The following is a 24,190-nucleotide window of genomic DNA, read 5'->3' on the forward strand; positions in this document are numbered from 1 at the left end:
ATTGGCACTCAGCAAGTAGTTAAATAAAAGGTGAACTTTCAAAGTCATCCACTTTATGTTTTGTAATTCTTAGTTGAGAGTTCTTTGTTAGTTACCCTTTAATCTTAGGCAAAGGCTTTAAGGCTCTCAGAGGCCTCAAATCCTGGGCCTGAACATTTTGAACCTACTCCAAAAGAAACAGGAGCTCTATTTGAAGCTGACATAGAAGTTGTGGGATTGATTTACAGAGGGCTAAGTTTGTGTGACTAGTCACTGACTGGTAGCAAATTGTGGGAACTGGTCCAAGAACCAAGTCTGTTTTGATAGCCATTTTGTCGTAGCTCAAATCATCCAGAGCTTTCTGTGGCTGGAAATGGAAAGTTTTTAAACATTACCATAGAATAAACGGATTGCTGTTTTCCAACTCTGGTTGCACACCAAATTTGTATGTAGAGCATTAAAGGAGCACAGGCACTTGGGCTCTCCACACCAAGCAGCTGATTCCATGCTGTCATGTGAAGCTCATGTACAGGGAACACTGAGATTGCTGGGATGGGCTGAAAGCTTGGCCTGCAAGGGAAGTAATCCTAGAGACTAGAACAGCTAATAATTACTAGTGAGTGACAGAATGTCCAGAACCTCCCACTCTGAGTTTTCTGTTTGCTTATGTAGTAAAAAAAAAAAAGCCAAGCAATGGAGATGAATTTTCTATAAATTATACCTCAGTAAAGCTCTTAGTGAAAAAAAAAAAAAGACTGAAAATAGGTTTGGAATTAAATCACTACAAGTAGAGTCCCCTATCTATACATAGCTTCAAACTATGAACCATCAAAGCTGAGGATGACAACAGGCTGCATTAGCCAAATTTTAAGAGTAATGACGTTAGTGTCCTTAACCTTTTTAGAGCAAAGAAGATTTTCTGAATATCTGCATTGAACCTGACACCATCAGCAAAGGAGACTTTATAACTATAGGGTAAGTGGACTGGGGTTCACAGGAAATGAGGCTTGTGATTTTCTCAGATTTTACTATTCAGAGTGCCCCATGAAGTCTAAGACAGAAATCCAGCCAAAGCCTTGTCTTGTTCGGGAATTTCGATGTTATTTCTTCCCTATGGGCTGACATGTATAGTGCCCCTCTCCTATGCTGGCCATCACTGTTCATTTTGTGGGGATCAGAATGTAAGAGCAGTCTTTGTTTTTCAATTGAAACCAAAGAATTCAATGGAGCATGACACAGCGTCAAGAACTTTGGTTTCAGGGTCAAAGAGCTGAATGCAAATTTTGATTCTGCCACTTACCCGACGTCATGACTCGGATCATTTAGCATCTCTGAATTCTTTCCCTGTCTACAGAATGAAATAATCATCTCTGCCGATCTCAGGACTGGCTTTCAGCCTTGAGTAAGAGAATGTGTGTCAAGCCTTTTTATATTTTGAAGCACTTCACAGTATCCATTACTATTTATGTCAGTTCACCATGTCCTCCTATTCCCAGGGCCTTCATGAAAAACTGGAAAAGGTATTGAGTACATTGGACATTTCCCAGGCCTTTTTCCCTTTTCCAATACAGAATACCCTTCCAAGTTCTGTGATTTGTTAAGTCCTACCTCTGCCAGAATTTTATTGGTAAAGAACACTATAAATCCTCCTTCAGAGCATCTGAGGAGCTGGTGTGTTCCCATGCCAACTGGTAATCTGCCCAGCTCCGCTTTTCTGTGCTTTGTCTCAGAGCTCCCTCTCGTGCCCATTTAGGGATCACACATTTCTGCTGCAGCGGCCTGGTCTCCATGGCTACTTCATTATCTACACAGGCACATAAGTTTGTTGTTCTCACCTTTGGCGTAAATTCTTCAGAGACTGAATAGCTGATTCTGCAGCCTTTGATTTTCTTGCTGTATCTATAAGAAAAAGAAGGGAAAATCCTGTTCCTTCTACAGAATGTCCAGAAATCACACAATCTTCATTGACAGTCTGGCCAGTGAGACCAGCAATATTCAAATCTCCTTTATGATACTGGTATCCAGAAATAGAGACCCCAATTCTATTGCTAAGGTTAGGCGAAGCCACTATGTTCTGCGTTGTTAGCACCAGTGGCAGCCAGTGTCCTTCTGTTCTCTACAGGGAGTGAAATCAAGTAATGTCTGTTTCCTCTGGATATCTGAAGAGAACATTGTGAAGCTGCGTTAGAAAACTCTGATACCGTTTTGTAGAGTTATTGTTGTTAATAAATGATAAATAATGGACTGATTTACTTAGATTAGCTTTTACTGTATTTCCACTGCCTAAAAGATACAGCTGCATGAGGTGGAGTGTGTATCTGTATATGCGCTGGAAATTTTACTCCATAGTCACTCAGTCAAGGTAGATATTGTATGCCAAGTAGACCGCGTTATAAATACAGTCATCCCACGGTATCCTTGGGGTATTGGTTCCAGGACCTCCCTCAGATACCAAAATCCACAGGTTGTCAAGTCCCTTCTATATAGTGGCAAGGTATTTGCATAGACTTAGGCACGTCCTCCCTATGCACATTAAATTATCTCTAGATTACTTGTAATGCTCAATATAATGTAAATGCTATGTGGATGGTTGCTGTCCTGTATTCTCTAGGAGATAAGATAGTCTGTATGGATTCAGTACAGGTGCAAAACTATGTATTCTCTATCCTCAGTTGGTTGAATCCACGGGAGTGGGACTCACAGATAGGGTTATCAGAGAACTTCTAAGACTAGTTGTTCATATACATAAAAGAAATATCTACATTAAAGTAAAAATATTTTCTCCTTCAAGTAATCACAAGAAGTACCAAATACCAGAAGTTTAGTACTTTTCCTAAAGAATTTCATTCTAATTTTTAAATTTGAGACTAACAATCTAAGAATTAGGTACATGTGGAATGATTATTTTTAAATCAATCCATTTTTAAATCAAATTAAAAGCATTTCAGAGAAAGTCATAACTTCATGCCCAGTTCTCTACATTCAGTCTAGAATGTATCACAAGGCTAAGCAAGAATCACTGTTGGAAAAATTATTTACAGAATTCTATGGCTTAATAGACCATCTGTCCACTTATGTAAGCCCATAAAAAGGGGGAAAGAAGTTGCTACATTGTTGCAACCTAGTGCAGTTACCATCACTGGTCTTAAGCTTGCTTTTTCCTGTGCTCACAGAAGTCGAAAGGTGAGAAACCCCAAGCTGCACGTGGAGGGCACGGAGTGTCTCCAAGCCAGCCAGTGCACTTTGCTTATCCCGGAGGTGAGTGGGGAAGGGGTCGTTAGTCACAGCATTTGCTTCGTTCGTCATCGGCCTGCCCCTCTGTGGTGTCCCATCCTTCCTCTCTGTTAGCTGACCTACACTTAGGCACGTATTGTGTGCCAAGCATTTTGCCAGGCTCTGGGTCATATTAGCAGGGAGCTGAAAAGGATGGCAGAATCTCCTTTGGAGTCATGGATTTAGAGTTGGACTTCTGAAGACTCCCATCGTTTTCGAACCAAGGTTCTTCCCTAAAGTGAGTTTTAGGTCTCATTTTTCCATATGTAAATAATGCAGAAGGTTACTACATTAAGACACACAGAGAATTGTCTAGCTGGCAAATGTTAATAGTGGCTTTTACTTTAACATTTTTTATAAAGGATCTGGAAGCAGTTTTCAGTTCAACACTGAATTTTTCTGTATTATGAAATGCCATGCTTAGAATAACCTATGTAAGTGAAAAGTAAGTGAAAAAAATTGGAACTAGAATCTGGAATTGGGAGGTTATTCAATTGTCAATACGGAAAAAAAGGAGGCTCTTCAGATAGCCTTTGAAGACATGTGGCCATATATTACTGTATTCAGACAAGACTATAGGTAAACAGAAGGTATCCCCATAGTGACTGGCATCACAGTTTCGATATAAATATTGAATTAAATGCATGAGTTATGGAAGGGTTTCATAGACTGTAATGATATTAATGTTGATACACCTTAGGTATATCAAGCTAAACAAGTCTTAGAGAATAATGAAAATGATCCAGCAGATATAATAGCTTGTCATAAGAGAATTAGCTGTCTTTATTTTTATTTGAGAAGGATTAGCATAATATAGAAAGACTATGTATATGAGTTCCTTAAGACATGGCAGGACCCTTGCCTTTTAATACATATTTGAAAATTATAACCATGTTGTTCAAATCCCAAAATACTCTGGGAGAAGATAGGGGCCAAAAAAAGAAAATAAATCCTTTTTCATGGATGGTAGAATTAGGATGTTTCCAGAACCAGCACTGCGCCCATCATAGTAGGCACTGAATTTTTTTTGTAAAAGAACATTAGGATAGCTCCTCAAGAGAGGATGTTGTTTTCCATAATGAACTTCTTCTGGTGCTGCTGTGAGACCTCCAACTCCAGTAGGCCACTGATGTGCGTTTGAGCTGTTCTGAATATTCTCTTCTCCCCAGGGAGCAGGGGGCTCTTTTAGCATTGACAGTGAGGAGTATGAAGCGATGCCTGTGGAGGTGAAACTGCTCCCCAGGAAGCTGCAGTTCTTCTGTGATCCTAGGAAGAGAGAACAGATGCTCACAAGCCCCACCCAGTGAGCAGCAGAAGACAAGCACTCTGAGACCACACTTTAGGCCATCGGTGGGACCAAAAGGGAACAGGTGCCTCAGCCATCCCAACAGTGTCGTCAGAGGGTCCCCAGGGCATTTTCATGGCAAGTACCCCTCTGCCCCCACTCCAGCAGTGCTTCCCAAAGTGTGCTCTGTCACCTGCTTTGCAATCAGCTTCCATTAGCGCATGTTTTATTTTGGTGTGACGGTCAGCCCTCCTAAACACGGACTTTCCTCAGGCTGGTTCAAGACGGAAAAGGACTTTCTTCTGTTTTCTTCCAAAGTGCAACCACAGTGGAGAGCCCACAGTGGGCTTAGCCTGCCTAGGCCCTTCCATTTCTCTTCTTTGACCATGCTAGGAATTCTAGGAAAGTGCATTCCTGCCCTGGTGACCTTTTCCTATTTCTAGGCTCCTCCACGGGTGCTGCTATTCTATTTTGGGAGCTCCGGCTCCTGTTTAGCTTTTATTTCAGTTCTAACCTCAGTCCAGAAACATATGCGAGGTTGTTTCCCTCTTCAGCCATGGCTACAATACTGGAAAATGCTAGTTTTTATTTTTTTAAGTAGTGCTTCCTAAATGGTTTGCATGAGAGCCACCTGGGGTACATGTTGAAAACTGATTTATTTGGGGTCTACCCCAAACCTAATAACCCAAATTTGGGGATGGGGCCCAGGAATATGCATTTTTAAAAAGAAGTCATCTGCCCTTCCCAGGTGATTCTGTAAGTTGTCCCTCAACTGTACTTGGAGAAATCATGTTTTAAAGCAGTAGTCCACAAAGTATTCTGCTCATGTGCCCCCAAAAGTATTTTGAAAAATCATATATACCCTCACCCATCTAAGTTGATATCTAAAATTTTATCTAAGTTGGTATCTAAAATTTTTCATGGGAAGTTAAATAGTTGACAAAGTATTGTATTTGCTGGTGTCGTGTAAATATTGGTATTTTAAAATAAAAACTGTTACATCACTATTTTAAACATATCCAGTACAATTTAAATATCACAACAATTTGACACCCTTCATTCATTTATAAAAATGAGCTAGTTCTTTAGTAGTTAAACATTTCAAATTGGCTTTTCTCCTTCTGTATTTCCATACCACTTTTCAGCCAAGAATCCTATCATAATGTAATCTATTATGCCTGACATCTTTTAATCATTCACCCCATTACTTCTTGTCAACAAAAAACATAAATGGAAATTTTTTTTTAGCTCTTGCTTTAAGTGTTTGTTATCTCAGTCCAGAACCAATATTATCGTAATTAATTACTGGTATATAATGAAAATGGTATTAATATAATTCTTGGATGATTAAAAGTTTTTTTATTAGAATGTTCTTTATCCTAATTAGTTCATTTTCCTAATTAGTTCATTTATCCAAGAATACATGAATGTGATTTACAGCTGAGATGGGGTTCAACTTCAGCTGTATTCCTTGTTTCTGTATAGATGTAAGCATATAAATTCTATGGAATAGAATTACGTTAACAATGTTTTTACAGTTCTTTGGATTCCTTTGGCATTTTGACAAAGATCACAGTGCTCTATCATCAAGAATTATTAATGATGATCTATCAACTAACAAACAACTTGATTAGATTCTCCTTTAGTCTGTTGAAAGCAGAGAACTGAAATCCACCTGATTTGCCAGCCAGTCAATTAGCACCATTTACTTTTACTATTGCTGACATTTTCCTTTGTTCAGTGGCCCTGAGGTTCTTACACTCTAGGGGGCAGTGCACCACAGGAAGATCAATGAGGGAGGATTGCGAGGGGGAAGAGGAGGAAGCAGAGCTGGCAGGCCTTAGCTACAGGCTCTCTCTCAGGCAGATCCCTTTTAAGATACATACACCATGCCCACACATCCCATGGAGAGAGACCAATGCTTTGCTTTAGTAGATTACAGAACAGCTATGAAAAGTCCATGAATGAAGATCACAAAAAGGAAGGCTTTCTTATTTCATACTGTATTCTTCAGGGTGGTAAAAGTTCTGCTTTTGGCAAAAACATAACAGATGGTTCCAAACATCAGCATAAAGATCACTCATCCCATACCACCCACAGGTAGGGAGGAAGGATGCTGTAGTATATGAAAACTAAAGTTTTCACCTGAGCTGAGAGCATTTAGCATATCGTGGTTCTGTAATATCAAGGACCAGTGCAGAATCTGGCTTTCTTTTCTGATATGCTACCAGTGTGTGTTTATGTGTGCTCATTTTGTGGTTCTAATCATAATGGCACATATAATTAGGGAAGGATATGGAAGCCACTTTAGAATCTTATTCATTTTTAAATATAAATATGCCTTGTTTCAAACTTGGTTTTCTTGATTCAGGCTTTCTTTCCTGTGAGGGCTTGGTTTCCTTATTGTTGACTGCTTTGTTCTTTGCCTTGTCCTTCCCTATAAAGCCTGCATGGAAGACGTTTAATAGTGCAACTAAAAGAGAGTCAGCTGAGTGAGGCTTGTCAGCCAAAGCTGGAATGCTGAGCTATCTGGAGGAGATCCTAATAACCCAATTTGAGGATGGGGCCCAGGAATCTGCATTGGGAAGTCAGCCACCCTTCCCAGGTGATTGTTTAGTACAAGCTTTTTGACAGATTAATTTCACTCAAATGCAAAGATTAATCCCAGCACTTTGGGAGGCCGAGGCAGGTGGATCACCTGAGGTCAGGAGCTCGAGACCAGCCTGGCCAACATGGTGAAATCCCATCTCTACTAAAAATACAAAAGTTAGCTGGGCATGGTGGCATGTGCCTGTAGTCCCAGCTACTCTGGAGGCTGAGGCAGGAGAATCGCTTGAACCCGGGAGGCAGAGGTTGCAGTGAGCCGGGATCGCACCACTCTGCACTCCAGCCTGGGTGACAGAGCAAGACTCCGTCTCAAAAAAAAAAAAAAAAAAAAACCGTAGTTGCTTTCTTAAATAAAGCTTTTTTCCTTTCCCTCACAGCTGTTTTGCACATATCTGGATGCAGTTATATTTCCTAAGTGCCAGTGCTTCACATATGTAACTGATGCATCAGTTCTCACAACAACCCTAGGAAGTAGCTACAGGTTGAGCATCCCTAATCTGAAAAGGCGAAATCTGAAATGCTCCGAAATCCGAAAGTTTTTGAGTGCCACCATGATCCTTAAAGGAAGTGCCCAGTGGAACATTTTGGATTTTGGATTTATAATGCAAAGATTCTAAAATCCTAAAACATCTGAAATCTGAAAGTACTTCTAAGTCCCAAGCATTTCGAATAAGGGATACTCAGCCTGTAATAATATATGGTTACATAGCACAGAAAATAGGAACCTGACTTTGAATCCAGGCCATTTGATTTACAGAGCCACCGACAGCAATGTACTCTATACCGGCTCTAAATATATACTGTAACTCCCCAAGAGGTTAAAAATGAAATAAAAGTTTAGAATATACACATACACCAAATATATACCAAGTACATAAAGTTTTAAACTGAACTTTGATAAGAGAGTTTGTAAAGTAAAAGGGTGGTGGTCTCTGTGGGATTCTAGAAGTTTCCTGATGTAATTAAGGGTACACAGCCCTGGCTCTTCTGGGTGGCGCAGTTATTCCCAACTTTGTTTCCCATTACCTGGAGAAAGTTTGTCCAGACCGTGGCTTCTAGAAGGACAGGTAGCAGCTCCCCAATCTCCTCCATCATCACTGTAAGTGAAGTCAGGTTCAGCCCCCACAGGCTCTGCTCATGGAGTAGGCCACCATTCCTTCCTACCACAAACCACATTTCTCGGACTGGAGAAGGGATTGCAGCACGCACGTTCATGTTAAAATGTGAACTTTAATTGTAAAAATCATTTTCTGTAAATATAGTTATATCAACCTCTCTGCACACAACTTGGTTCAGATATATACAGATATGATATTCATAGATGTTATTTGTACCACAGAACAAAATCAATTCAAGAAACATTTACTTTTAGCTTCAGGATTAACCCCAGCTTTCTTTAGGCCTTAAAATTACCACCACTGGAAACAGAGAGAGAGCACGGCATACCTGGGCACACCAGTATTCAGGGCAAAATTTATGAAGTGTCTTACTAATTTCATAATATGAGGTAAAGACCCGAAACAAAAATAGATTCAGTCTCTCGTATTGCTATAACTCTTAGGCTGGGGTATTAATCAAAATAGGATTTTTACATTTAAGGCGACAGGGAGGCTATGCTGATTCTAACTCAGAAAGAAATGGGAAAACAGTTTTTCTAAGGCTACAACTATTTGTTTAGGCTTATTTTCCCGGACCTATACAAAAATTCAGTCAACAAGTTTTGGGTAAATAAAGGAAATTCATTTTGCTTTCCTCTGCTCTGTCCCTGAAGTCACTCATCCAGGTTGGCTGCTCAAACACCAAGAATCTCCACCATTCTTCACTTGACAGTCTTTGTGGACACGTTAGACCCAAACTTTTTTTTGTAGAACACCATCCTAAAATTTTTTAGTATACTTTATCTTTCTTTAGTTTACCCAAAGGAAGGAGTTTTCACTCTAATGTCAATATATTTGCAACCATCCAACTCAAAGACCTCTGTGTCGACTGTTCACTTTGTGGATCATCTCTGGCTCATTTAAAACATCCTGCCTCATCCCCACATTCGCTGACTGGCCTTAGAAAGCAAAGTAAATTTATTGTTAGTCTAAATAAGCATTCTATAGCAAACATAAGTAATTCACACCTGGCCTACTATGAAAATTAAATTTTCTGAATTTAGATCATATTAGCTCTAAAAGCCCTACAGTATGCTAAAAATCGAAAATAAATTCTAAAAAGAGGAAAGCAAGGCTTTTGTCTCCATCATCATTTCTTTATATAGCACTAGAAAATTCTTATTCCCCTTCTAAATTTGCAATTTCATCCAACTGCCCCTAAATTCTAGTTCCAAAAACAAATTAAAGTGCCAGTTATAACACTACCTCCCACTCCCACCTCTCTCAAGAAAGAGGCCTAAAAATAAGAATGATGACATTTACCCTTTTTTGTACTAGAGCTTTACTGAAGGTTGGTATTTTTATGTCAACCTTCCTAGGACTGTCAAGTCTGCCTCCTAAAGAGCGCTGTCAGGATTTCATAGCACAATCTCCTTATTCACTCTCCAAATTATTTACATAGTAAAACTTCTATGGGGTCTCAGTCACCACCAAATTACAAAACTGCCCATTTCTTCTAGAATAATAGTTTTAAAATTTCCTTCCATTTCAGTATATGCATACTCAGTTCATCACATAGTAATATCAATAAAAAAATAAACTTCCATTTCTTATAAGAAAAACATTAACTTAATTCACAGTTAGCCTTTTCCCACAACACTCAATACTCCAGTAGCTTCTAGGAAGAGAGGTATATTAGTAATAAAAATGGAATATTAAAAATCCATGACTTGGGAGTAAATGGAGCCCTTAACTCCTCCTCTCCCCCTACCTGAATCGCAAAAGGGTTTTCCTGAAATGAGAGGGGACGGGACTGGGGTCAGCAGGATTCTCACCTCGGTCTAACTACAAGGTACGGGGAGAAGACAGGAGGGCTGGCCATTTGGCAGAATCCAAGCCTACTAGCTTGGGATCTACTAGGGAGATAAAAGCCCATGCCTGGCATATTGGTCCCCATTCTAATTGTCTTGCCCATGTTAGACCTGTCATCACACTAAGGCAAGTCCACTGCCAAGCTGAGCATTATCCTATTTTATTCATCCACCTGCCCCTCCTCCTTTACCTCTGCAAGGTTGACCTATACAGGGTCTGGAGAAAGCATCTCAATCCATTCCCTGGGCTATGCAGTTTCAAAGGGAAATAAATGGTCCCTCGGGTCTCTGCCTCTTCTCGGAGGGTTGATGTCCTAAAACTGAAAGCCTAATTCATTATTGTCCTTTACAAAAGCTTCCCTGAAGGCCTCCGTTTAAAGATGAGTGATTTCATCTTTTACTGTGTTTGAAGGGCTTTCAGTGCATCAAGACTGAGAGCAAATTCATCCTCATAGCCACCAGAAGGAAAAACAATGATTTAGCTAAGATTTAATTTATCTTCTAGCTAAAGTGTCATCGGTAGTCACATGATCAACAAATGTTCACATGTGGCATCTGGAAGCATGTGCACCTGTGTGCTATCTTAACTTTCTTCTCTTGACTTTAAAGTGGAACAAAACAAGGTAAGTTATAGATGCAACTTCCTATGCCAAATTACTTCTATTGATACATCAATGATTTCAGCTTCCCTCCCCCTAACCAGATGGAAGCACAGATGCTATAATGGATGATGGATATGGAAGGCAAAAGCCTTCTAATTCATTGCAATCATAATTTACTGAGGACTGTACAGGTCCCAGGTGGGACACTGACACTGGAATGGTCTCTACCAGGCATAGGGAATGGTTCATGTTTAAAGGCCAAGCAAATTCTAAACACATAATTTGGGCCATACTTTTAGTCTGGTAGGGGATAAGCCCTACCATTTCAAACTCCTTGTGGAGAGTCCTAAGCCAGGGGCCAACTGGACATTTTCCCAAAGGCTGGGTAGTATCATCTGCTGAGCCTACAGAATTCAAAATACCCTCTTGAACAGGCCTTTGTCATATTTTACATGGATAACAACGAGCCCCAAACCTGAATTCTACTCCCACCTGGAATTTCTTCTGACTTATTCAGGAACAATAGGGCAGCCCAGCCAGCATCTCAGGTCAGCAATTATTTCCAAACTGGCACATAGTTCATTTCACAGTGTGGCATGAGATCAGGCTGACAGCTTCACAGGAGAACTAGGCCTGCTCAGGCAGGTGAGGGCTGAGGCCCGGCAGGAGATGGTGGCAGAAGGTGTCACACCACAGGTATCCAACCCTCCTCCAGGCGGCCAGTGGTCAGTGGTAATCATAATGCCCGCCCCTAAAGAGCTTACAGACCTAGAAGTCTGTGAACGATGTTCAGCACTTTCTTCTGAACAAAAGCAGATGGTTTCTCAGAAAATATTTCAAGACTGGCAGAAAAGCAGGTCCACACGGCTCCTAGCTTCTGCTGCCACTGTGGAATTCCCTAGTAGAGAACTGGTAGCAAAGGATCCTGGGTTGTGCCTGTTAATTTGTCATGTTGGGGAGCAGAATCTGGCACAGAGCAAGGCTTCGAAAGGTGATTTCCGAGGCCACAGGCTCCACTTCATAGCCCAGGCAAGACATACTCTGAGGATGCTCAACAGTGGCAGAAGTAACTGAAGAGAGAAAGCACACGCTGTTCAGCCAAGCAGAGGCTCTGCACAAGATTTCTGGTCCTATGAAGAAGCTGGCAAGGTAGGGAAGGACCAATTTATTGGAATTTCTCTTAAAGGGAGAAGTTCTGCATTGGGGTCAGCTGAGCCCAAGGCCCCTATGACCTGAAACATGGCACTGCCTCACTGGCACATTCTCCTCTGGAGCCACCCATACCCTGGCCCTCTGCATGAGCAGGAGGGTGGACACGTGGAGATGTGAGACAGAAAGCTACCGAGACAAGCACAAAGTTAAGGGAACCCAGAAGCCCTGACTCACCATTCAAAGGAAAAAACAGGAACTTCATTCTCACCCTGCTACGTTTACACCAGCACTTCTGAGCTTGCAGTTAAAACTGCAGTGTTTGCATATAGAAGGCTCAGAGCAGAAATGCCTCAAACAGCTCCTTCCAGCAGATTCCCTAATTCCAGAAAAAGGAGGTCTTCTTGTGTCCTCTAGGAGAATCAGACCTTTCCTTTCACTTCTACTCCTGCCTCTAACCACCTACCCCCAGCTTAAAACACCCTGAACCTCAGGATACCACGAAAAGTAACCATTACTTGATAGAAAGGACACCTCAACCCTTGAGAGGCAAGAGGAGAGGGTTGCATGTAAAGGAGAATAAAAGGTGAGGCTTCAACCTCGAAACACAGATTTTTTTTTCTTTTGTAAACATACACATTACTGAAATGACAGCAACCCACATTGCAGAGGAGAAAAGTCTATTAGCTGTACAGTTTACATTTCAATGCCCAAACTTATTTATATATTTACATAAAGATGCTACCTTGATTAATCAATGTCTATTTGCATTTCCACATGTGAATTTCTTCAGTTTTGATATTCCATATGAAGGAGCTACAGTGAAAACACTTTTGAATAAAGCAGTGAACCCTAAGAACCTTATCTTGAGATGAGATGTGTGAACCACCATTTGAATGTTATTTCTCCCTGCTGTGTATGTTAGTCTGGCTGGGTGTTGGTCACAGACATGGATGCACTGACGGCTATTCCCATAACCGAGCCAGGCGGGAAGGGGGAAAAGGAAGACATTATTTGTCACCAACAACCCAGTATCCCAAGTCAAAATTCTCAACTATGGCCAAAAAGGCCTAAACTCGACCCACAGGAACTGGCTTTCTAACTGGTTGACAAACACGTAAGCTGCCCTCCTGCAAAAGCCAACCAGAGAACAGGCAGGTGGCAACAGGACCCAGCCTAGAGCAGAGCACTTCAGAAGAGGATGGATAAATCCATCAGGGATGCTCAGGGCTTCCTGACCACTGTCCCGGGTGAAGGCACTGCCACATTTTCTCTCCACAAATCTGTTATGTCCCTGGATCCAATTATTTAGCCTAAGGAATGTCACCTCTGCTAAAGAGAAGGGTGTTTGTGAGGGTCCAAAATGATAAACCGTCTTGTTAGCATCGTGCTCCACCCTCTGCGTTAACCAGCTCAGATCCTTGCTAGATTTTGGAATCCAGTAAATCTGTGTTGACCCAGAGGTGCTGCTGCTAATGCCTCCAGAGAACTCGTGTCCAGATGAAGAGACTTAGAGTGGCTTCTCCATCCTGCTCGAACTTCAATTGCTCTATCCTCCGGTAGCCCAAACTTCAGCCTTTAAAAATACCCAACTTACTCCAAGAGCATTATTGAACCCTTAAGAGACTAAACTGGAAAATTAATTTGCTTGCAAGCTCCAAGGCCAGCATTGGCCCTTAGCAATTCACCAATTCATCCCAAGAGGAGGAAGGTTCAGACAAAGAGGAACATTACATTGCATGGCCACCATCAAGTTACTTTGAGGAAGGTTTCCAGGCTTCATTCTATAATTTTAGTTTTCAGCTCACTGATAAGCAACCTCTTTCATTCTGACCATAAGATAAGCTCATATTTGGTGTCAGAAACATCCTTTTTTCCCTCTTTGTGGTCCCTACTCAAGTAAACAGAGAAGACATAAAGTTGCCCTAATGAACAAGAAAAGGGATTTGATCCCAAGACTACAGACTCCTAGAACTACTAAACACCGTAAAAGATCATCTGGTCTAGTTTCTGCCTTTAGGCAGATGAACATATAAGGCCACAGGGGACAGATGGTTGTCTTATTCTCAAATACATCAAGGGACAAAGACCACACAGACTTTCTGAACAGTCCATCCCAATGTTTCTAGGGCTCAGCCTACTCCTAGTGATACAACTCCCATGACCAAGCCCAAAGGACCAGCAGCTCTGGGAGAAAGTGGCAGATTCCAATATCCTAACACGGCAGGACACAAAACCAAGGCAATCTCACCTTATCTCTAGGGAAAAGGGCAGAAAGGAAATTGCAAAAATTATGTTTGTTGGAAAGTATAAACAATATTCCTTTGTGTCAACTTAATAAAAAATGAGGCCCTCTGGGGGCCTGGGGTGAACTCCGGGCTGCTGACATCCCACGTGAAGCGGCTCCCAGTCCTGTTGGCTCCTCCTACGGGCAACAGGGGTTGTCGATAACCAGCATGACATCAATGCCATAGGCCTCCAGCAGGTCCAGGAGAAAGCTCCGGTCTCCTTGGGGGTCTAGGCCCATGCCCCGGGCATGCTCTGCTGTCAGAGTTTTGTCTTGACTGGCAGACACCTCCAACAAAGTCTGAAATATCCGGTTGTTTTGTTCTAGGAAAAACCTGCATTTGGAAGACAAGACACAGGAAAGGAAGGGGGGGGTATAAAAAGCTCACCAGATAATCCACATATGGGGAACCAAAACTATACTGTTTTGTTTAATGTACTTTTCAGTGGATTCGCAGGTATCTTTTAAAAGAAGAAAAGAGTAAAAGTTAATTATTCAAGTGCTACTAAGGTTAGCAAGGAAACCATTTGGCATTAATTATGGTGTGATTAGGGAAATCTCTAAGCAAGATGGCCTGTTAACATCCATTTTCCTGTTGCGGGAAGTGACCTGGGTTTAAACACAGCCTGAGAAGAGGCCTCCAAACACTGCTTTTCTCTCTTTCTGCTTAGTCATAGGAGGAAGCAAACATTCAACAACAACAACAAAATGAACGTGAGCCAACGTTACCCTTGGGTGTTTGCTCTCCCTTGATGACTCTTTGGGAGGAGTGAGATTATGCACAGATCAAGATTTAAAAGTCACTGCTTTAGAGTGCTTTATGAACAAACAAGCCCTGTTCAGGACAGCGTTCACTGTCTAGTTAGACTAGACAGTCCAGCCCCATACAGCTCTCAGGTCGGCAAAGTGCCTGGTGCCTGAAGCGGCCCTGGGTGCTCAGGAATTTCAGACACAGTGGCACATGTCATACCTGGATGAGCCTGTGGCTGTGCTCAAGTCTCAGATACTTTCCACCTAAACAGGATGTAGGTTTTAGGAAGTCCACTATTAGAATCAAGGTGCTACACCTTTGTAGAAATGCCCACATTAAGTTTTCAACATCAAACCACAACCTCACCCCTGGAAGACCAAACAGGAAGCTGGGAGAATTCAGTTGATGCCACAGAAGGCTACTTCACCCAGCTGTCTAGGAATGAAATCAGTACTATGAGGTGGAAAGGCCCTGGCTTCTGCACCTACAGGGTGAAGAGATTTCATTTGATTCAAGAATTAAAATTTCAGATTACCCCATAATATTCAGCACAAGGAACTACTGTATTCAAAGGAGGCAATGGAAATGAGAAGTCCCTGAGTCCTGAGGGACAGACAGAGCTTCCAGGCGGTGGACATCCTTGATGTAAAAGCCCAACAAGGAAAGAAACACTAAGACTCCTGTTTGCTCTTAAGGGCCCTGCTTCTTTCCCTAAGTCCTCTGGGTTCCCCCTAATGGCATTTCAGGGCTCAGGTTCGCCTCTGTAAGGAGCCCGGCTCTAAGTGCCCTTGGCAGCAATAAACGGCATCCCTGGCCCGCAGTGAAAGACATAGGAGGGATGCAGGTCACTCAGTGCCGAAGGGATCCTCAGGGAGACTCCACATCCACGGCCCCAGGACTCACAGCACGAAGAGGTCCTCTTCACAAGGGTTGTAGTCTTCTTCTACTTCCTGGGAGTACAACAGCATCTGCCTGTTGGGAAGATCACCGTGAGACTCTGGTGCAGGTACCAGGACCCCAGTCACAGGTGAGGCCTCAGCCAGGCATCTTCAATGGGCCACCACCTCCCAGGAAGCAGCACCAGCCAGGAAAGGGATCAACAGGGTTTGGACTCAAAATCCCTGGGGTCCAGGGCCAGTTCTGCCCCTGGTAATCTTAGGCAAGTAACAATCTCCTAGTTGTCTATCAGAAGGGGATGATGATGATGATAATACTTATTTCATAGGATCACCAGATTATTGACAATGACATCAGATACATATAAGCAAGCTTCTAATACGGCGACCAACACAATGAAGGTGCTCAGTCAAGGTGCTTCTAAGCCACACACACAGGTACATCTAAAGGTCACGTGGAGAGCAGCTGGCAGCTAAGGTAATTTCCACAGATTCCAAAGTCCATGAGAAGAAAGAAACCAGCACCGTGGATCTACTCCCCTCCTATCAGGGCAGCATACAGGGAGCCTGGCCTCTTCTACTGCGGGGCTTCCCTTCATTTCCATCTCCATCCCAGGCAGCATGGAGACTGGGAGAAATGTGTCAGGGAAGGGGCAGAAGACAGGCTTTGCAGAGACCCCCATGCTGGAGCTGCCCTGAGGAGGGTGGAGCCCCTGGTTCTCCCCTTAGCTGCCACTACCTCTGCTCATTGAGCCGGCGGTACTTCTCCCTGTCAGCACTGTTGATCTTCAGCAGCGGCTGCAGGTGGTCGTGGTGTGTCTTCACATTCTGGTTATCCACGTAGACATCATACAGCTCCTGCTTCTCCTCGAATATCTTCTCTGTGGTGCCTGTGGAACCCGGGGTTAGAGAGGTGGGAACCCACCCGACCCCACTGGGAAACAAGGTGCCCAGGAGCCCTGTGTCTGGGAGGAGCAGGGCTGGGACCTGAGGGCAAGATGAGGGGAGGGCCCCATACTCACAGGCCACATAGGACACCTCTACCTCCAGGCTCTCGATGTCAGCCACGTTCACGTAGAAGAAAGGCTTGGACTCAGGAATGGTGCCCCCGATGCCAGGCAGTGAAACGTTGGCCAAGCAGCAGCAGCAGTACACTGTGGGGACAGAGGAGGTGAGCGGGGAGGGTCTGCCCCTCCACAGCCCTTCCTCCCTCGGAGCCTGCAGCTCAACACCTCTGCTCCAGGCTATCTGGTGCTTCAGGATCCAGGTGGTCCTGGCGTTCTGAGGAGACTGGAGGTGGCAAGCCTTTTGGGGTGCCATTGGCAGAAACTGCCCCTCAAGGTGACGTCAACAACGTGCTTCCCAAACCCAATAAACATTTCTCAGTCTTTCTCTAGCTGGTCTTGCTTAGAATTTGACCTTGTCAGAACTCTGGCCTCTGTAACCCTTGTGTCTTCCGGTTCCCCCTTCTGCCTGTCCCTCCCTAGTCCTTTCTGTCCTTCCACCTTTCTGGTCCACTTCCTGTGCCTGGAACACCCCTCCACACGTGTACTTTCCCCAGGTAACGCTGTCCATCCTGGATATGAGTGCAGAAATAATCTACCACCCTCAAATCTTTATCTCCAGCTCAAACGCCCACAGGTCCCGACCCAGCTAGGCAAGGTGGGCAGACACCCCTGCTGTGAAGGTCTCAAGGCAGCACACCCTCATCACATCCCACACTAACCTTATCAAGCCAGCCCCCGGCTCCTCCTCCGTCCCCCATCTGGTGGCCCCACCACCCTTGTTATCCTAGACTCTTCTTCCACTGCAACCTCACACACATCAGAACCTTTACAACCCAATCAGACAACAAGTTTTGTCCAGTTTCTCTTAAATCCATCTAGAATGCATCTTCTCTGCTTTAATCCAGCCCTAATCTTTGGCCAGGCCACTGATGTGTCATCCAACCCATCTTCTACATTGTCAACAGTGTTCACAGCCAATCAGGTCACTCCCAGGCTTAAAACCCCATCCCCTGGACGTGGCCCAAGCTCTTCCAAACTTGGTCAGTGACAGAAAAACTCAAGCAGTTTCTGCTCCAGGGATTTAAGCAGCACTCCTGACTCTGGCTTCTGGTTACCTCTATAGCACACCACGCCCACAGGTGGGGGAGAAAATATCAAAATGCGCTTTCGAAGTAAGGCAAATTTCCAGAGGATGAGGATCTGTTCTCCAAAGAACTTTATAAACTGAGACATGCAGCCAGCTGGGTGTGTGATCTGAAAAAATTGAGGGGAATAGGGAGGAGAAAGAGTGAGGAACAGCTTCTTAGAAATATAGCAAAAGGTATCTAATCTCCTTCTCTGAAATTTTAAAGTCCATCCAAACAGATACATTAAAGGATGCTTATTTCCGCACACAATGATGTTTTTCACTTTAAAAGTCTTACCTTTAAACTGGATTTCTATAATACAACAGCTCCCTGATACACTGATGTTTGAGTTGAGAGATCATTATTTTACTCAGGAGAACAATGCAAAGGAAACAAAGCTAAATTTAAATTTTAAAAAATCAGAATAAAAGCATCTCTGAAGACACATTCTGCTTCAATAAGAAAACTCAACTCGAAAACATTACTAAGCACTGTTAAGTAATAACATGATGAGCAAACAGTCCCCAGTCAGATCCCAAATCTATAGGGGCTGCTACTGTGCAAAGTGAGGTGTCTGCAGAAGTCACAGGTAGGAAGGAGCCCCTGGCATAATCCCTGCTGCAGTTCACCTCTGACCACTCTTCCTTCTTTTTTTGAGATGGAGTCTGACTCACTCTGTCACCCAGGTTGGAGTGCTGTGGCGCGATCTTGGCTCACTGCAACCTCTACCTCCTGGGTTTGATTTTCCTACCTCAGCCTCCCAAGTAGCTGGAATTACAGGCATGCACCACCATGCCCGGCTAATTTTTGTATTTTTAGTACAGACAGGGTTTCACCATGTTGGCCAGGCTGGCTTTGAACTCCTGACCTCAAGTGATTTGCCCACCTTGGCCTCCCAAAGTGCTGGGATTACAGGTGTGAGCCACCACAACTGGCCCCACTCTTCCTTCTGTCACTAACTGGCAACCCCTGAATTGCCTTCTAGGAACACTGAGCCAAGGAGTATCATAGGGGTTAAGAGCATAAGCTCTGATCCCAGGAAGAGCTGAATTCCAATCCTGGCCCTGCCATTTACTAACAGGGAGATCTGGGGAAAGTTAGCTAATGTTTCCGGTTCACTATCCTTAACTGTGAAATACGGAATCATCACCTACCTCGTAGGGTTACTTTAAGGACTGCCTGAGACAAAACATGAAATAGCACATAAAAATAGCCAATATGGGGTGGCCACTACTGTTGCTTTGAAAAACAGAAAGGCTTCAAACCCAGGGCCTTGTGAGCTTTGTGAAAGGTCATTTCCATGCCAAAGTGCCAGAAGAAAGAGCTCATCACCCATCAGGGAGGCAGGCAAGAGCACTTCTGAGAAAGGCACCGACTCTCGGGCTGCGTGCTAGGGTTTAACAACCACCAGCCTTCAGGGGCACCTACACCTGAGCCTCAGGGCAGCCTCTGCACTCTGCCTGTCCAAGCCAGGGCTGTCCTGGGCCCTCCGAAGCTGCGTCTGCACTACCCGGAGAGGATTTCCCTTTCCAAGGCGTCACTCCTGCACTGATACCATTCCCCTACCCCATGCCAGGATAAAGGCGACCCTGCACTGAACATGTCCTGTTTGCCACCCATGCCTACTCTTCTGCCACCACAACCCAAATCATGAGGAGAGGCACCAAGTGACCAAGGCTGGTTGCATCCCTCCAATCGCTATTTCTCTTCAAAGTCTAACAGCAACCAGATAGGAAAGGGTGCCAAAGCACGCGCCGGTTCCTCCCAGCTTTCCCACTGGTTATCTTCAAGCTCCCAACTTGTTCTTCCACCACACAGAGGCCAGGCGAGGCTTGCCCAATGTATATTTTATAGGCTACTGGGAGAAAGCAATTAAAATACAGCCTGACAGAGCCATGATAGGAGAAGAATGGGGGTTGGTGGAGCAAACTGGAGGGTGCCTGATCCCACTCTAGGAGAGACAGAAAAGACTTCCTGGGGGAAGTGATGTTGAAGCTTCGACATAAAGATGAATCTGAGGCCGGGTGCTGTGACTCATGCCTGTAATCCCAGCACTTTGGGAGGCCGAGGTGGGTGGATCACAAGGTCAGGAGTTCAAGACCAGCTTGGTCAACATGGTGAAACCCCATCTCTACTAAAAATACAAGAAATTAGCTGGGTGTGGTGTCGCGTGCCCGTAATCCCAGCTACTTGGGAGGCTGAGGCAGAAGAATCGCTTGAATCTGGGAGGCAGAGGTTGCAGTCAGTTGAGATCGCACCACTGCCCTCCAGCCTGGGCGACAATGCGAGACTGTCTCAAAACAAACAAACAAACAAACAAACAAACAAACAAACAAAAACAGATGAATCTGAGGGAAGATGTTCACATACAAAGGCCTGCAGGTAAGAGGCAACATGGCCCTTCTTGGGACCTGCAAGTAGTTCAGGCCCTGTGCCCAGGCCCATGCCAGGGAAGCACTGCCCACAGGGCCACCTCCTTTCTTCTAAAAGGGTCAGCTCTAGAGACTTCTCACCCCTTCTCACCTGCACATGCAACAGAAATTTCTCCTGCTTTCATTGAAATCTCTTTCCCTTTTTCCAGCCTTGTTTCTCTGTGGCTTTTACAGAGAAATCTCATTTCTTGATGTCTCCAGTGCGTACCTTCATGTTTTCCCTCCAACCTTTCAAGTCCATACTCCATCCTCTTTTCACTCCAATTTCTTTTTACTCCCTAACCACTGTCAGTTCAGTCTCCATAGCAGGCTCTGATAGACCCATGCCTGCCACTAGGGAAGCCCTCCACTACCGGGGCCCAGCCCCCCTCCCCTATATCCCTCTCCCACTCCCCCATTTTCCTAAGGGGAGCATTTAGCAGCCACATCTGGACCTCTCAGAGAGGTCTTTCTCTTCCCTCTGCTTCCTTTCCAGTTTATTTTTTTCCCTCTGAAACATTCCTATATCTGACTCCTACCTTAAAAGCTTACTTCTTTAAAGTTTTTTTTTTTTTTTTTTGAGAGGGAGTCTTGCCCTGCGTGGCCCAGGCTGGAGTGCAGTGGCGCTATCTCAGCTCACTGCAACCTCCGCCTCCTGGGTTCATGCAATTATCCTGCCTCAGCCTCCCAAGTAGCTGGGATTACAGGCGCATGCCACCATGCCTGGCTAATTTTTCCATTTTTAGTAGAGATGGGGTTTCACCATGTTGGCTAGGCTGGTTTTGAATTCCTGATCTCATGATCCACCTGCCTTGGCCTCCCAAAGTGCTGGGATTACAGGCATGAGCCGCCGTGCTCAGACTAAAGCTTTTCTTTATACGTGTGTTCATGTTGTAAAAATTCATTGAATTATATACGTATGATTTTTGAACTTCTATAAAGTTTTATATTTCAATAAAAAGCTTAAAGATATATATATATTATTTTCCATACATGACAAGTATTGTATCATATATACTATTTTTGAACTTATTCCTATAAAATGTTATATTTCAATAAAAACTGACAGATATATTACATTATTTTCCATCCATGACAAGTATTATTATATCATACATGCTATTTTTAAGTGCTGTCATTTCTTTTCCTGGTCCCTGCCTTTTTTGTACATGTAAGCCTTGCCCTACCGCATCCCATACTTCACCTCATCCAGGGAATACATAACTTAATGAGCTCATATACACCCATCAATACTTTCCATGTTTATGTCTGGGTGTGTGTGTATCTCTATCTAGACAGACACTGTGATTGTTTAACAACAGTGTAATCATATCACATGTACAGTCGGCTGGCCCTCTGTATCCCCTAATACCATATTCTCAGATTCAACCAACTGCATGCAGATCAAAAATATTTGGAAAAATAAAGAATAACAATAAGAAAATTTAATACATGTAAAAACGAACATAGTATAACAACTATGTGCGTAGCATTTCCATTGTATGAGGTATTATAAGTAACCTAGAAATGATTTAAAGCACAGAAGGTCCCTGATTTACCATGATTCAACTCACCAAGTTTTCAACTGTATGGCGGGTTTATTAGGATGTAGCCCCACGTTAAGTCAAGAAGCTCCTTAAGACTTTGATGGGATTATGGCTTCTACTGAATGCGAATTGCTTCCGCACCATCATAAGGTCGAAAAATCATACATGAAGTGGACCCGTCGTAAGTCAGGGACTGTTGGCTGAGTTGCCAGCATTAAATGCACTTTTGACTTACAATGTTTTCAACTTACAAGGCTTATGGGGGTGTAACCCCACAGTAAGTTGAGGAGTATCTGTATATGGGAGGATGTGCATAGGTTATACGCACATACTACACCCTACTATATGGGGACTTGAGCATCTGCAGATTTGGGTATCTGAGGGAGGGTGCCTAGAACCAAGGCCCTGCAGATACCAAGGAATGATGAGTTTTCTGCACGTTGCTATTCTCACACAAATGAGATCTGGTGGTCCTTCTATGTCACCTTCTTATGCTCTAATTCACTACTCACTATGGCTTTCTAGTTTTCTACCACTGTGAACAATGTTGAATTAAATATTGTTACACATATGTCATTCTGATGGATAGATCCTGAGGAGTAAGGTTGCTGAAACAAAAGCCACATGTTTTATTTATTTATTTATTTATTTATTTAGAGAAGTCTCACTCTGTTGCCCAGGTTGGAGTGCAGTGGTGCGATGTTGGCTCACTGCAACTTCTGCCTCCCGGGTTCAAGCAGTTCTCCTGCCTCAGCCTCCCAAGTATGTGGGATTACAGGCACCCACCACCAAGCCTAGCTAATTTTTGTATTTTTAGTAGAGATGGGGTTTCACCATGTTGGCCAGGCTGGTCTCAAACTCTCGACCTCAAGTGATCTGCCCGCCTTGGCCTCCCAAAGTGTTGGGATTACAGGCGTGAGCCACCATGCCTGGCCGTGTTTTTTATTTTGATGTGCTGACATACTGTTTTGTAAAAAGAAGACACTCCACTGTTATTTGTATCTGCAACCATAACAGTACCCTCTTCCCTGCATCTCCTAGGGTCTAACAGTTATGTTAATGAGCTGTCCTCAAAAGCATGGGCCATTTTCTTTTTTCTCTTTTAGTCCCTCATCCCTGGACTCTTATGGGGAAGAATACGAGTACATTTAGGTCAGATGCTGGTCACCTCCCTGTGGATTTGGAGACAATTCCAACAGAAATTGGACTCTGAAGGAAAAAATGGGTCTAAGTTATGAGCAGACAGAAAGGACAGGACTCAGGTCAGTGCAAGCCCAGAGTACCTCTAATGGCCCTCTAATGATTTCTTAATGATTGTCTCTCAGCCTATGCCACGGGGTTGGGAAACCTGCAAATGACAATTCCTAAACTCATACGCCAATTGGCTTCCTGTTAGAGTTCTTCAATGGAGAGCATGGACTGTAGATTGAAAGGCAGAAGGAAATCTCTTCCGTTTCTTGCTCCAGCTGGTATTTCTCCAGGAGCAGAAGTTACCTATGACTCCAGCCTCCGGCTTTCCTTAGCGTGCACAGCACACGTGGAGCCACACCTCCTGAGAGGTCCCAGCACAGATGCACAGTGCCTCCCTCAGCGATCTGAGCACGGGCTGTGCAGGGACCCCTCCTGCAGGCTCCCATGGCTTTGATCATTCTGCTTCTCTTGCTTTGTTACCCTAGCCCTAAGGAAGGGTGGCAGGCAGCCTCTAAGATAGTCCCCAGTGATCCCCACCTCTTAGTATTTACAGCCTTATGCAATCCCCTCTTGCTCTTGAGTAATTTGCTTCTAAGAAAATATGGTGACATTGCAGGGCTGTCACTTCCATGGTTAGGTTACAAAGGGTTCTGACTTCCATCCTGCTAGTACACTCTCTTACTGGCTTAGATAAAGCAAGCTCACATAGTGGAGAGACCCACATGGCTAAGAACTGAGGGGAGCCCCCAACTAACAGCCAGCAAGGTACTGAGGCCTTCAGTTCAAAGCAGCCCTCAAGAAATTCGATCCTGCCAACACCCACCTGATCTTAGAGGTGGATACCTCCCCAGTCAAACCTTCAGATGAGCCCCTAACCCTGGCTGATACCATCTCATGAGAGATTGTGACACAGAGAATCTGGTTAAGCCATGCTGGGATTCCTGACTTACAGAAGCTGTGAAATAATAAATATGTACTGTTTTAAACCATTAATTTGGGGATTTGTTCCACAGCAATAAATCACTAATATAGGGTGTTAGTCAGGCTATTATCTGTAATTACTAAATATGGGTTACCTATTCCTTTTTTTTACTCCTTCAGCCTTCCAAC

At 43.8% G+C, this 24,190-nt stretch overlaps 2 protein-coding genes across 5 annotated transcripts in view; one reads left to right on the forward strand and one right to left on the reverse strand.

Annotated features, from left to right (window-relative positions):
• The window catches only part of AGK (acylglycerol kinase), a 142,291-nt gene extending 136,223 nt beyond the window's left edge, over window positions 1-6,068 (forward strand). For 2 of the 3 annotated variants that reach the window (XM_004046327.4, XM_055346430.2), the window contains 3 exons: window positions 884-954; window positions 3,153-3,237; window positions 4,422-6,068. In XM_004046327.4, coding sequence (XP_004046375.1) covers window positions 884-954; window positions 3,153-3,237; window positions 4,422-4,559 — 294 coding nt within the window. In that variant the 3' untranslated portion in view covers window positions 4,560-6,068. The other variant, XM_019031215.3, reaches the window with a different exon arrangement.
• Window positions 4,762-24,190, reverse strand: part of DENND11 (DENN domain containing 11) — a 49,200-nt gene continuing 29,771 nt past the window's right edge. Inside the window, exons 5-9 of one of the 2 annotated variants that reach the window (XM_055346429.2) lie at window positions 17,920-18,058; window positions 16,820-16,951; window positions 16,537-16,687; window positions 15,805-15,873; window positions 4,762-8,241 (exon numbers count right to left, since the gene is read on the reverse strand). In XM_055346429.2, the coding sequence (XP_055202404.1) occupies window positions 8,145-8,241; window positions 15,805-15,873; window positions 16,537-16,687; window positions 16,820-16,951; window positions 17,920-18,058 (588 nt within the window). In that variant the 3' untranslated portion in view covers window positions 4,762-8,144. Of the gene's footprint in view, window positions 8,242-8,354; window positions 14,485-15,804; window positions 15,874-16,536; window positions 16,688-16,819; window positions 16,952-17,919; window positions 18,059-24,190 lie in introns of those variants that run through there. The other variant, XM_019031213.4, reaches the window with a different exon arrangement.

This window comes from Gorilla gorilla, chromosome 6 (genome assembly GCF_029281585.2).
Source record: "Gorilla gorilla gorilla isolate KB3781 chromosome 6, NHGRI_mGorGor1-v2.1_pri, whole genome shotgun sequence".
Lineage (NCBI taxonomy): Eukaryota > Metazoa > Chordata > Mammalia > Primates > Hominidae > Gorilla > Gorilla gorilla.